Raw genomic sequence first — 13,541 nt, 5'->3', positions numbered from 1 at the left:
AGGACTGATGCTGAAGCTGAAACTCCAGTCCTTTGGCCACCCGTTGCAAAGAGCTGACTCATCTGAAAAGGCCCTGATGCTGGGAAAGACTGAAGGCAGGAGGAGAGGGGGACGACAGAGGATGAGATGGTTGGACGGCATGACCGACTCAATGGACATGAGTTTGAGTAAACTCCGGAAGTCGGCAATGGACAGGGAGGCCTGGTGTGTTGCAGTCCATGGTTTTGCAAAGAGTCGGACATGACTGAGCGACTGAACTGAGCTGAACTGAGATGAGTGCAATTGTGTGGTAGTTTGAGCATTCTTTGGCACTGCCTATCTTTGGGATTGGAATGAAAACTGACCTTTTCCAGCTCCACAGGGCTGACCTGTGTTGATTTTGCTCCTCAGGGCCCTGCAGCACGTTTGACGGTGCCTGCTGCAGGCACACCCGTGGCTGTCAGACACATGTGCTCTGGCTGCCTGTGGGCAGTGCCTGAGATGTGCCAGCATCACATCCTGTCATGGAAGCTTCATGTCCTGCCGTGGGATGAGGGCACATGTGGCAGAGAAGCAAACTGAATGTCAAGAGGCTGTCTCCTTGCTTGGGGGCGTGACCTGCAGCCAGTCGTCCTGACACTGAGGCCTCAGCGTTGGGCAGAACTGTTCAGTTCACAGGGAGCCTATGGGCACCTTCCTGATCAGGCGGCAGGGTCTGCTGTGCCACTGGGGGCAAGTGGGAGACTCTGGTGAGCTGCACTCCGGGTACGGGGAACAGGTCAAGGGCAGGGCCGAAGGCTGAGGTGGAACCCGGTCCTTCCAAGGCCAGGAGCTGGACCTCTGTCCACCTGCCCAGTGCTGTCCCAAGCACACAGCTGCACCCTGAGGTCTGCCCTGGAGATGGCTGGGTCTGCCTCTATGGGCCCTTCAGCACTGAAGAGGAGATGCGACACGCACGGGTCCCAGGAGAGTAACAGCCGAGCGGAGCCCCCGCGGCGCCCAGTGCTGGGAGCCAGGGAGCAGGGAGAGCAGTCACCAGCAAAGCTGACAGCAGCTGCACGCTGCCACCAAGCACGCCTCTCTTAAATAACTAACTGTACTTTATCTTATAAATATATGCATGATTTAAGCGTAATTCACCTTGCCATGCCAACAGTTCTTGCACTAAACTTCCCAGTTTATGGTAAACATTTCTTAAAGAAAAACTAAAAGATAAACAACATAAAAGTTAACAGTCTTCTATCCATAATGACGAAAACCTACCTGAAAATAGAAGAATGCTTGACCAAACCAGTAATGCATCACAGTGACCTCAGTTATGTTGTGCCTCAGGGGCCTCCAGATGAACTGAGTCATGATGGTCTGGATCGCGAGGCTCAGCACCAAGACAGGAAGATTGTGGGGTCTGAGGAGCAGCGCTGCCAGGAGAACTAAACCACTGTATATCTCCCAAAGGCCCACAGTCCTGGCCGTGAAGTCTGCAGCAATGATTTGAGATTTAAGCAAGTCTTTGGTGCCCGTGAACAGAATGCCAAGGACAAAGACATAAACAAAACGAGCCTCAGTAATGCCCCTAAAGAAAGCAAAACAAGTCAGATTCATTAGCACCAGCTGCAAAAAATCCAATACGTATTTTCCCACAAAAACCATGTGTCTATTGAGCTGAGGTGACAATACAAGCTTTGGGACCCACCCACCGCAGGGGGCTCTGTGGAAGTAGGGGTGTCTGCCTGTGCACATCAGCCCCCCAGGACCCCCAGAGGCTGGCAGGCCTGCCGGTTGATAGGAAATCGTGCTCATGTGGCCAAGGATCACCTGGGTGAAAGATCAGAGCCATCACTTGTGGCCAAAAGATCTGTCCACCTGCTCTGCATAGTTAATTTGAAAAACTGCTGCAGTAGGATAAGGTCAAAGAGGGAGAAATCCACAAAGGCCCAAGTAATCAAAGACATTTCAAGAAGAAAGGGGCTGGGTCCCGTATCAAGGAGGACACTGGGCAGGCTGACAGTGAGCAGGAAGGAGAGCACCACTGATGTCTTTAAGGGTCCCCCTCTGGCCCTGACCACCCAGCTGTGCCTGGATGTCCAGAACCACTGAAATCAGGCCTTCCACCCCAGCCAGGTCTGGGCTTCAGAGTGGAGGAGAAAGTCAGGAGTCAAAGGCAGAGGATTCCAGAACACCAATGTAGAGCAGCACCTGAGGGGACTGAAAGGAGAGAAACAGCTTTTAGGGAGATCTAGACTCAGGGCAGATCTAGAACCAGGAGGGAGTCTAGAACCAGGATGGACCTGGAACCAGGATGCATCTGGAATCAGGATAAATGGAGTGGGGAGTGGAAGCATTTTACAGGAAGAATGGGAACCAGGCAGTGCAGGTTGATGAAAGGCTGCACTGGTCTATGTTTTAGACACCAACAAGGTACATACTGTTGTCTTCCATGAAAGGTAAGGAAGTGATCCATATCTTGATGCGAGTGATGCTGAAATAAAGGTGCATCCGAGAGGAAAGAGGAATTTACTCATGTATCACCCTTTGGTTTGTAAATAAGTTCATTTGTATCATTTTTCAGATCCTATATATAAGCAACATACACTTTGAGATTTAAACAAATAGAGACTGAGATTTAAACAACCCATCCTGGGTTGGATGCCCTCACATGTGACATTCAGTCTTGACATTCAGTCTTGACATCTGCACAGAACTCCGACTTTGAGATAAACAGCCTTTAAGGTGTCTTATCACCATGCCCTCCCCACCTGACCTTCCTTTCACAGGAAGGCCTGCCAGCTGTCCCCTGAGCCAGGCCCTCAGCATCATCTCGACTCCCCACATCAGGTGATAGGCCCTATTTCCAGGTGTGCCCCCTGTGCCTCTTGGCCACCCAAACAATCTGGCCATAGCTCTCAAAATTCACCCTGACACGTTTTCAGAGAGGGTAACACTTGCTTTTCTTTCTCTGACTAGCAAAGCAATACCAAACGTTTAGAGAAAACCTATCCTTCTCAAACTATTCCAAAAATTGCAGAGGAAGGAATGCTTCCAAACTTACATTATGAGGCCAGCATAACCCTGATATCAAAACCAGATAAAGATATTGCACACAAAAAATTATAAGCCAACATCACTGATGAACACAGATAATAAATCATCAACAAAATAGTAGCAAACCAAATTCAAAAAAACATTAAAAGGATCATACACTGTGATGAAGTGGGATTTATCCCAGGGATGCAAAGATGGTTCAATATCCAAAAAACAATCAAGGTTATATACCAAATTAACAAACTGAAGAATAAAAACCACATGATCCTCCTCAATAGATGTGGAAAAAGCTTCTGACAAAATTCAACATCCATTTATGATTTAAAAAATTCTCCAGAAAGTGGGTATAGAGGGAGCATACCTCAACATAATAAAGGCCATATGTGATAAGCCCACAGTTAACATCATATTCGATGGTGAAAAGATCTAGACTAAGAACAAGACAAGGATGTCCACTCACCACTTTTATTCAGCATAAAATTGGCAGTCCTAGCCATAGCAGTCAGATAAGAAAAAGAAATAAAAGGACTCCAAACTGAAAAGGAAGAAATACAACTGTCACTGCTTGCAGATGCCATGATAGAATACATAGAAAATCCAAAATACCACTAGAGCTCATCAATGAATTCAGTACAGCTGAATAATACAAAATTAATATACAGAAATATTTTACATTTCTGTAACAACGAATTATCATAAATGAAAACAATCCCACTGACAACCACATCAAAGTAATAAAACACTTAGAAATAAATCTAAGAAGGAGATAAAAGAACTATACTCAGAAAACTGTAAGATACTCATGAAAGAAACTGAAGACAGCACAAACTGATGTAAAGACATGTTTAGACGTACCATGTTCTTGGATTGGAAAAATTAATATTGTTAAAACGATCATCTACTCAAGGCAATCTACATATTCATGTAATCCTGATCAAAATACAAATGCTATTTTTCACAGAACTAGAACAGGTAATTTAAAAATTTTAAAACTTGTAAGGAAACACAAAAGATTTCAACTAGCCAAAACAATCTTGAGAAAGAAGAACAAAGCTGGAGGTCTATCACAAGCCTTAACTTTAAAACATACTACATAGCTGCACTTAACAAAACAGTAAGGAACAGGCACAAACACACACATCACACACACATATAGATTGATGGAATGGAATATAGAACCAAGATGAACCTACACTTATGTGGGGAATTAACTGACGACACATGAGGCAACACTATACAATGGGGGAAAGACCATCTGTTTAATAAGTGGTGTTGGAAAAACTAGAAAGCTACACGCAAATGAATCAAACCAGACAACTTTCTCATACCACACACAAACATAAATTCAAAATGGATTAAAGACCTGAAAGATCCATAGACCTCAGAGACTCATTCACAGCTGCTGGCCAATCACCTCATTTTTCACTATGTGCAACTGTAAGTAATGCTTCAGAGAACATACCCATATCCCAGTCTCTTGCTTCATGTCTGGCTGTATCTTTGAGATGAATTCTAAGAGTACACCCAAGTCAGAAGGTTGGACAAAATCAAGATTCTTAACACATTTTATGAATAGTCTTCCAAAACAGGGTCTGCTTGCCCCAATCCTTTCTCTGTTAAAAACAGAGAAAGCCCCTGTGATGTGCAGAAAGTGGTACTGACAATTTGCAGGAGCCAGCTGCAGGAGCTCATGTAAATTATGGGAAAGTTGGACTTTCTGCCATGCTCCACCCCCAACTGCTAGGAGTATCCACTCATTATTATCCTCATTACTAGTTACTTCTTAGTGGAGCAAAATGAAATCCTTTAAATTCTTTATTTTTAAACAATCCCTTATTTAAAAAAAAAACCAAAACACCTCAGTGACCTTACTTCCAAGTTATTTGTCTCTCTCCTACCAAAAGAAGAGGCTAACAGAACTGCTCACTGAGGTGTTCTCAGTGACTGTTGACAAAATCACAATTCACAAAAACCAACTCTAACGTTCTCAAGATTGCACGGCATTTTTAGTACATAAAACATCACAACAGGTCTAGGAACAAGTGCTTGTGTCTGCTAGTACACTTACTTTGAAACATCTTTGTTGTCTTGTTTCCATGGGAACAGCACATTTCCAATGGCCGCCCGGTAGCAATAGATGCCCAGCAGGCCAAACGCCATGGCCACTTTTGATGTGAGGGAGCACCTCTTCTGAACCAACACAAAAATCATGGCGAGGGAAAGTACAGCCAGAACGGAGAGTTCAGCCTTATGATCAGAGCTGGGATGAAATGTAAGGTGCCAGAAGTTACTATCAAGGACAACTAGTGACGTTATGGGTCTACATACGTGGCTTTCTAAGAATGGAACAAATAAAGGACTGTTAACCCAAACTCTCATTGCTCATTCACAACTGGTCCCCACCATCGGCTCTGCATGGGTCAGGGCAAAACTGCTGGCTCTCCTTTCTGGGGCTGCCTCACTTTCCCCAACCACAGGTGAGGAGGGTCTGGGCAAACGGTGTGGTTACCAACGCGCACCCGCTCACAGGAGGACATGTCCTGGCACCATCCTCTTCCATTCACTTGTCAGTGCAGAGGCAATCACTCGGGAGTGTCTGCCCCCTTGCAGGTACCCCAGCAGAGAGGCTGGGCACATGGCTGTCACAGCTGTCTCTCTGCCTGGCCTTTGCCCATGCCCCCTGCTACCTAGGTGAGCTGTCCTGGGCGGCAGGGCTTTCCCGTTTTGTTCACTGAAGCTCATGGTCATGAAGCCCAAACAATACCTGTGAAGTGGATGAGTCAAGATGCATACAAACCACATGGAAAAACTACTAGGAAAGATGCAGGGAAAGGAGGCCAGTGTCAGGGCGTGGGTCCTGGGGATGGTGACAGGGTTACACTGGGGCCTCCACTGTTGCTCTGCAAGCTGCACTTTATGCAGATCCTGGATCACTGTCACAAATGGAAAGCACAGCATAGAGGCGGCAATTTTGGGTGTCTCTGGGTGCCTCCTGAAGGCTTTGTCCTGGAGGAGGAATCACTGAAACTGCAGCCTCCTCACAAACGGACTGGGAGAGTCATGCCCCGATGGAAAGGTGCAGGGGGCCAGTGTGCTGGGGGAGGGTCCAGACTGAGGAGTGGGCACAGCCACACCCTGGAGAGGGGGCAAGGGTGGTGGGTGTGCCTTTGCACGCACGCCTGTTGGTGCATCTGGGGATGGAAACCACCAAGTCCTCCCGCAGTGCTGCAATGTCCCAGGAAAATTAGAAGGTCATTGTGCTGCCCTGGCGCTCTCACCCTCACAAGCTCTGGCTCTGCCCGCCACGCCTCAGCTCCCCTCTGCTTTCACACCCCAAGTAGGGACAGGCCAGTACGCTCTTTTCAAGGCTGCTGTGAAAATGGAATGAGTGGGCACACAGCAGGTACCTGAAAAATGCTACCTGTGGTTACCGTGGTTGCCAAAGATTTGCTAGTACTATTATCACTGGGGAGAAATTTACCATAAGAATTATTTGGCCAGAGGAATAAATAATCTTACAGCCTTTGGTGTAGAGTTCCAGAAGGACTTATCCAAAAGGACTGTGCCAGTGTGTGGTCCCAGGGTGCTCTGGTGCTCGCCAAATCCTCACCAGGGATAAAACTGCACTTTGTGATTTGACGCTGCCAAATCACCAGCCAGGAGCATGCCTTTCCCTGATCTTTCCTCTGGGACTCCCTCCCTGAGGAGTGTGTCTACCATAGTTGTGAGTCTTGCGTTCTGCCAACAGTTCTCAAGCTCTCCCCAGTGACACGACAGTGACCTTTGCTGTGACCTCTGCTGGTCTCTCCTGGGAATGTTTTTTCATTTTGCTGTGCTCTTACTTGAGTTGTTTCCTAAGACTTCGTCGACAGTAAAATTTACGATACAGCCAAATCTTGGTCTTTTCTGTCCTAGCTTCTTCTCTTCACTTCAGCCCTCTGTACCTGCTATACTTTCCACTGGGTTACCCAGCCACCCGTGAGAGGCCTCAGAAGCAGCTGAAGACACGCCTCCAGGCTCCAGCCAATGCAGCTGCCCCTCTGGGGGTGGGGGGTGGGGGAGGCAGGGGGACAGAGAGGGGCGGGGGCACAGGGCTCCCGCTCAGCCTGTCGTCCCAGCCCGCACGGTGGGGGACAGGGCAGCGAGTGATGAAGTACATCCTGCTGCAGTGATCATTATAAAACTCACTGGTTTTCAAACAGGAACACTTACAGTGATTCGGCAATGAAAAACCAAACTACCAGGCTAGCCTCAAATAAAGTCACCTTTCAGTTCAATTCATGGGTTAGTCTTCTATCCTGAGTAGGAAAAGCAGGCCTTTGCAGCATCTGGCCCAAGGCCGCAGCTCACGCCCTCACCTGGCGAGCCAGTGCCCCAGGTCGGGCCGGTGGGCCCACTGAACACCGGTCTGGTTCAGGGGCCGCAGCAGCCGGCAGCAGGCCAGGACCAGCCAGGGGCTCGCCAGCACCATCCACCACTCAGGGCCTCTGAGGGCTTCCAGGGAGGAGGGGTCCGCGGGCGCTCGGCTGAGCTCCCACCCCTCACGGCCAGCACGCTTGCCCTGCAGGGCCACCGTGACCCCGTCAAACTCCTCTCCCATGTGTGGGCAACGCTGAGGGGCACAGTCGTCTCCCAGAAAGCAGTTTCTGTAGATCTGGTGGCACAGAGCTAAACACAGCGTGTTGATGAGGAAATACCAGGTCTGGTGCTCCTCTTCGATGAAGCTGCTTGCGCCCAGACTCAACACATGGCCCACGGTTCCCAAGAAGCTGAGAAGATCTAACTCTGACCACCTTGAGGTGGACTGAGGTGGATTCTGTGAAAAGGAAAATGAGTTTTGTAAGGAGGAATCTCATCAGTCCACCTTCTTGCTGCACGAGCGTACAGTGCTCACTCACAGATGATAACCTGCTGCTCCTCACGCCCAGCACCCACTTCACCCCATCTCCCTGGGTAAACCAGAGGACGTGGGGACAGCAGGGTGACCCTGCCCAGGACGGCAAGCCTGCAGCTAAGGGACAAGGAGACTGAGGACGTCTGGACCCCACTTCTCGGCAGTGCCAGAGCTCTGAGCCCGTCCTTCACATCCCGTCCTTGCCTCTCACAGCCATGGCCCACCACTCGAGACCAAGAACCCCAAGGGCATACTCCACCAAACCAGACATCTAGCTTCTCCATGAACTTGTCGGAAATCCAGAGTTTCCATTACAAAGGTAGGGTATCACAGTACTAGCCCTTAAATACACTAATGTAAAGCATTTTAAGTTAAGATGAGGACTCAATGGCTATCAATTAATGCTAGTTGGTATTCATTCTATTAACTGTGTGCACCTAGTACATGATGGTGACATGGTGAACCTAGTCAAGCCCTGGAGAATTAACTCCTCTGGGGAACCCCACGCTGGAGCAGGTAGGGAAATGTGTGGGAAATGACAACATACGTGTTCTCTCAGCCACCGGCCCATGAGGAGGGGTGGGTATCTGCAGCCCCATGACCAGAAGCTGCCCTCTGGGGCCTGTAGTCATTGCCCTGGGTCCCTCGGGCCCTGGGCACTGTGAACCAACCAGGACGGCCTGTGTCTCTCTCACCACCCCGCCACCACAACCAGCTGATGAAAGAAGGTGTCAGAGGCCAAAGGCTGCAAGAAAGTCTAGAACAGGAAACTGCACTTTCCGAGGCAGAATGAGGGTGAGGTCTGAGTTTCTTCTCGATCTCCGTCAGTCAGCCGCTTGCTCCTCTGTGCAGCCACTCTAGAGAGGCCCCTGGTCACAGTCCCAGGGACCCCGTCTCTCCAACTGAGAAAGAAGGCATGAGGCCTGACAATACAGGTGAGTGTGTGAAGCTGGGATGCTCAGGGGCCTGGGAGACTCGCCGCTGTGAGTGTGTCCCGTCAGCTCCCACGAAGCGTGGGCCCTTTCCTCAGCTCCCACCAGCACCGTGCCTACCACACACCTGGGGTTTAACCCACATCTCATCAGTGGGGCAACAAGAGCAGCCCATCTGGAAAGCCAGTCCTACCTGACTCAGACACTTTCCGCCGGCAAAAGTCCTGGTGAGAGCAGACACGACCGCGCAGAGCAGCGCGGCCGTCAGCGCCATCACGCCGCCCGCAGCCGGCCACGGGAGGCTGCAGAGGTAGCACGAGCTGTCGGCCGCCGTGCACACGGCGACGTGCAGCGCCGCGAGGGCCAGGAGCAGCAGGCAGAAGAGCAGCGAGCACACGGGCGACAGCAGGGGCACGTCCAGCTCAGCCCTGCTGCCCAGCGCCTGCGGGACACTGAGCAGGAGCAGGGCGAGGACCTGGAAGAGGAGCGGCGGGTGTCCACGACCGCAGAGACGGGGCGCGCTCCCGTCCCCGTTCAGGAACACCCAATCTCCACGCCCTTAAACTACCAGACGCGGGCGACGCTGTCCGCTCAGCGACCCTGCCCGGGGACCCGTACCTCCAGGACCATGATGGTCCCCGCCGCCATGGAGTATATGTCGTACTGGGCCGCTCGTTTGCTCAGCGACAGCCTCAGTGTCCTCAGTGCGTCCAAGTACTGCCTGCGAACCCTGGCTCCCAGGTTGAAAAGGACTTCTGAGTTATTCTCCTCCAAGTACAATCTGATCCAGTTCCCGTGCGATCTTTCCGACACTTTAAACTGCTCAAATCCAGGCTCTAAGAAGAAAAGGCCACACACACAAATCACTGACACGCACACACACGTGTAACCTGCGAGTCCTGTTACTGATAGCACGCGGCAGAGCCTGACGCTCATCAAGACGAACTCCCGGGAGGGGTGGCTGCCCCTCAGGAAAACCCCGACCACGGTGACGCCGGCCTGTGCCCGCCCTGTCCTCCCTCCCACTGCCCCGCTCGCATGGACACAAGGCCCTTCTTCTCGGCCTCCTCCCTCTCCTCTCCTCTTCCTCAAGGTGCAAGAGTGTAACAGCCCATAAAAGCAGAGCACTAAGAGGCCCTCAGTTCTACAGAATCCCCCCAACCCTCAGCCTCTGTGTGAGGACGGGGCAGGAAGTGCCTGACGCCTGCACCACTGTGGCCCTTTCCCCAAGGCCAGCGGGCCCCCCTGCTTTTCACTGTCAGTGCCCCTTTTACTTGCTTTCCTTCTTCACAGACCCTCTCTGGGAAGGGATGGAGGTCTCCCAGCCCCTCCTGCCACAAGGCTGACGTGCCCCACCTGCTAGATGATCCATGGCTGAAGCAAACTCAGGGTGGTGAAACGGCTCGTCAGTGGGGCCCAGCCCTGGCTGTGGTGGGCTCCCCTGGGACGGTGGTGGCAGGCTGCCTAAGGTCCAGGGGCTGCCTGCTTCCTTTCAGGGCTGAACCTGATTCAGTCGTGACTCGACTGGCTAGCAGAGCAAGAACTTCCTTTCTGAGGCTCCAACTTAAAGCAGAGCTGTTTCAAGGTGGTCTGGGCCATGCCTTTCAGGGGCCTTGGCCCAAGCTAACAGCAGCTTGCCCACTCCAGCCTTCCCCAGTCACAGGCTGGCATCCTCGCTGCACAACCCGAATGTGGGCTCAGATGTCCGCAGCCCCACCACTGCCACTGGAGCCAGGGGACCTGCACCAAGTGCTGGGGGCAGGCATGACCCCAAGCCCACTCAGTCCTCTCCCTAGGACCAGTGGGACTGGGATGACTACATGCCCATTTCAGAGAAGAGGCGACTCAGACACCAGCTCATGGGCTGGCAGTGACAGCTGGGGTAAGTCTGGATCCAAGCTGTCTCCCTTACTTGCTACCCTCTACTACCCCGAAGTCACAGACATGGGTGCGTCTGTGTCGGGACCCCACTGCCTGGAGTCACAGAGAAATGGGGGACCTAGGCACGCACCCAAACAAAAACTGAACACTGACTACATGCTAGGTGCATCAGGTTCAGGTCCTGCCACTGTGGGCCTGTGGTCCAGCAGGGTTGTCACACACGTGCAAAACCACACACAGTGAGAAATGCTGTGGTGGGAAAGTAGAGGGAATAGCGAGAGACCCTGGTAACACAAAGGGAACTGACATAAGACTGAGGTTAAGCGTGGGGAACAAGGGCGGTCTGACAGTGAAGTGAAAACATGAAGGATGCCCAGGAGCTACCCAGGGGAGCAGGGAGAGCAGCATCCACAGGAAGAACACATGCAAAGGTCCTGAGGCGAGCAAAGCCCCCACTATGGCCGAATGACGGTCAGGTGAGTGCGCTGCTTCAGACTTGGCTGGACATCACAGCAGGCCTTGAGACCTGTCTCACTGTCAGACACGTGCCCAGCTCTGTTTCAGGAAACACTGTCACTGATGGTGCAGACAACGGGCATCCTGAAGGTGTGAGGCCCTGGGGTGCCCTCTCACTCTGGGGACTGGCCTCAGTTCATCTCACAGGCTCATTATGGCCACATCCACTGCAGCGCTCAGTTCTCTCAACCCTGCCATCCTGTTTTTGGTTTCCTCTTTATTAGTTCTTGGCATACGAGAAGGGACACATGGTATCAGCAACAACTGATTTGCAAGTTATCTGTTTCTGGCCCAGACTGAAACAAGCATGCAGCCTGGCCTCGTCTCTGACACAGCTACCCACAGGGAGGCCTCACGATCTAAGAGCCGATGCTCCCCAAGCCCTCTTGCCATTCAGGATACCTGGTTCCCAACCACTCCCTGCCGGCAGGGTGTGTCTTCCACAACCAACGCAAGGTCAGGTTATATCTCAGCACAAACTCATGGCACTCACTCCACTTGGCAGGGCCCCACTACTTCAAGTAGGAAAGCACGCCCACATCCCATTGAATGCTGCCTCAAACCGGGAAGTGACCTTCTCGGCATCCAAACAAGCCCAGCCCCAGCGTTAAACATCAGCCTTGACAGACCTGGATGGGCCAGAATGAGCTCTCTAAAGCCATGACCCTCCAGTTCTGTGTCCTCCCTCAGTTCAGGTCAGTCACTCAGTCGTGTCCGACTCTTTGCAACCCCATGGACTGCAGCACCAGGCCTCCCTGTCCATCACCAACTCCCGGAGCTTGAGCAAACTCATTTCCATCCAGTCGGTGTCATCCCTACCAAGCTATAAATACCTTGTTCTTCCTCCCAGCTCAAAAACAAGAACAACCCCTTCTTGGCCCCCATTCAGCTCAGACAACAGCCCGTCTTCCTGTTCCCGTTAGACCCGCTGCACCTGCTGCACCCACGCCAGCCAGGCATGTGACTCCCTCTGTCAACAAAGCTGCTGAGATCTCACCTGCCAGAGAAATGGTGAGTTCTTAATTCCTCATTTTATTTTTGGCCACGCCCTGCGGCTTGCAGGATCTTAGTTCACCAATAAGGGATTCAACCTGTGCCCCTGCAGTGGAAGTGATGGGTCCTAACCACTGGAGTGCCGGGGAATTCTCAGTTCCTCACTTTATTGAACCCTATTCAACACATCCAGTCACTCCCTCCTTCTTGAAGTTCTTTCTTTACTTGGCTTTGTCAACACCAGTCCCATCCTGGCCCTCTAGCACACACACAAGCGCCCTGCCTTACAAACTCTCTCTTTCCACAGCCTTGCCCACTTCAGTGATGGTCACTGCTTCCTTACAGTGTTCAGCTGAAAACCGAAGTTGCTTTTTATGCCACTGGCTCGTCCTCTTTGCACTACCTTCAAAACAGATCCAGAAGCAACCCTCTGTCCTGGACTCCACTGCCGGGACCCTCACCCTCCGCCTGCGCTGAAGCACCACACCAGTCTCCTACAGCGCAGCACAGAGCCCTCCTCATGGGCGCCTGAGACAGCCTCTGAAAACGCAAGTGGAAGATTTCAGGCTCTGCATGACACCCTGCAGGAGCTCTCCACTTACTGAGAATGGAAGTAAGAGCCACTTGAACGCCTAGAAGGCCCTCAGCCCTCTTCTCCTTTTGGCTCCCCTCGGTTCACAGTGCTCCAGTCATGATGGCCCCTGGTCACTCCTTGACTGTGTGGGCACATCCTCACCACAGGACCCTGCCTGGCCACAATGCCCCGCGGCCACTTGCCCCACGGCCCTCACCCACCTGCATGCCCATCCTTCCCTGGTTCAGCATTTTCCTAAGGCGCCCATCACCACCTGGCACCCATGGCCATCTTTCTCTCTTTCCCCCTCTGGATGAGAAGCTCCATGATGGCAGAGCTCTCCTCCTGCTGTGCCTCTAGTGCTCTCAATAGCCTCTGCCTGAAGAGAAACATGGTGAGAAAATTCAGCATTTGCTAAATAAATAAATTTATTACTTTTTCATACTGTTCGTGGGGTTCTCAAGGCAAGAATACTGAAGTGGTTTGACATTCTGTTCTCCAGTGGACCACATCTGTCAGAACTCTCCACTATGACCAATCTGTTTTGGGTGGCCTACACGGCGTGGCTCATAGTTTTATTGAGTTAGACAAGGCTGTGGTCCATGTGATCAGTTTGGTTCAGTTCAGTCGCTCAGTTGTGTCAGACTCTTTGCGACCCCATGGGCGGCAGCATGCCAGGCCTCCCTGTACATCACCAACTCCTGGAGCTTGCTCAAACTCATGTCCATCG

The 13,541-nt window shown here is 51.6% G+C and overlaps 1 protein-coding gene across 15 annotated transcripts in view; it reads right to left on the bottom strand.

Annotated features, from left to right (window-relative positions):
• Positions 1 to 13,541, bottom strand: part of LOC133065912 (GPI ethanolamine phosphate transferase 2-like) — a 50,658-nt gene that overhangs the window by 16,240 nt on the left and 20,877 nt on the right. For 9 of the 15 annotated variants that reach the window (XR_009695031.1, XM_061156388.1, XM_061156389.1 and 6 more), the window contains 5 exons: positions 9,466 to 9,683; positions 9,041 to 9,322; positions 7,380 to 7,837; positions 5,090 to 5,281; positions 1,243 to 1,552 (listed from right to left, as the gene is read on the bottom strand). Coding sequence is in view for 14 of the 15 variants with exons in the window: in XM_061156388.1 (XP_061012371.1) it covers positions 1,243 to 1,552; positions 5,090 to 5,281; positions 7,380 to 7,837; positions 9,041 to 9,322; positions 9,466 to 9,683 (1,460 nt within the window). In the remaining variant the exon portion in view is untranslated. Of the gene's footprint in view, positions 1 to 1,242; positions 2,459 to 3,481; positions 3,557 to 5,089; positions 5,282 to 7,379; positions 7,838 to 9,040; positions 9,323 to 9,465; positions 9,684 to 13,541 lie in introns of those variants that run through there. The other 6 variants (XM_061156394.1, XM_061156398.1, XM_061156402.1 and 3 more) reach the window with 6 other exon arrangements.

This window comes from Dama dama, chromosome 12 (genome assembly GCF_033118175.1).
Source record: "Dama dama isolate Ldn47 chromosome 12, ASM3311817v1, whole genome shotgun sequence".
NCBI classification, from domain to species: domain Eukaryota; kingdom Metazoa; phylum Chordata; class Mammalia; order Artiodactyla; family Cervidae; genus Dama; species Dama dama.
Note: the sequence above shows the minus strand (reverse complement) of the source record. Positions and strands in the feature narration are given on the sequence as shown.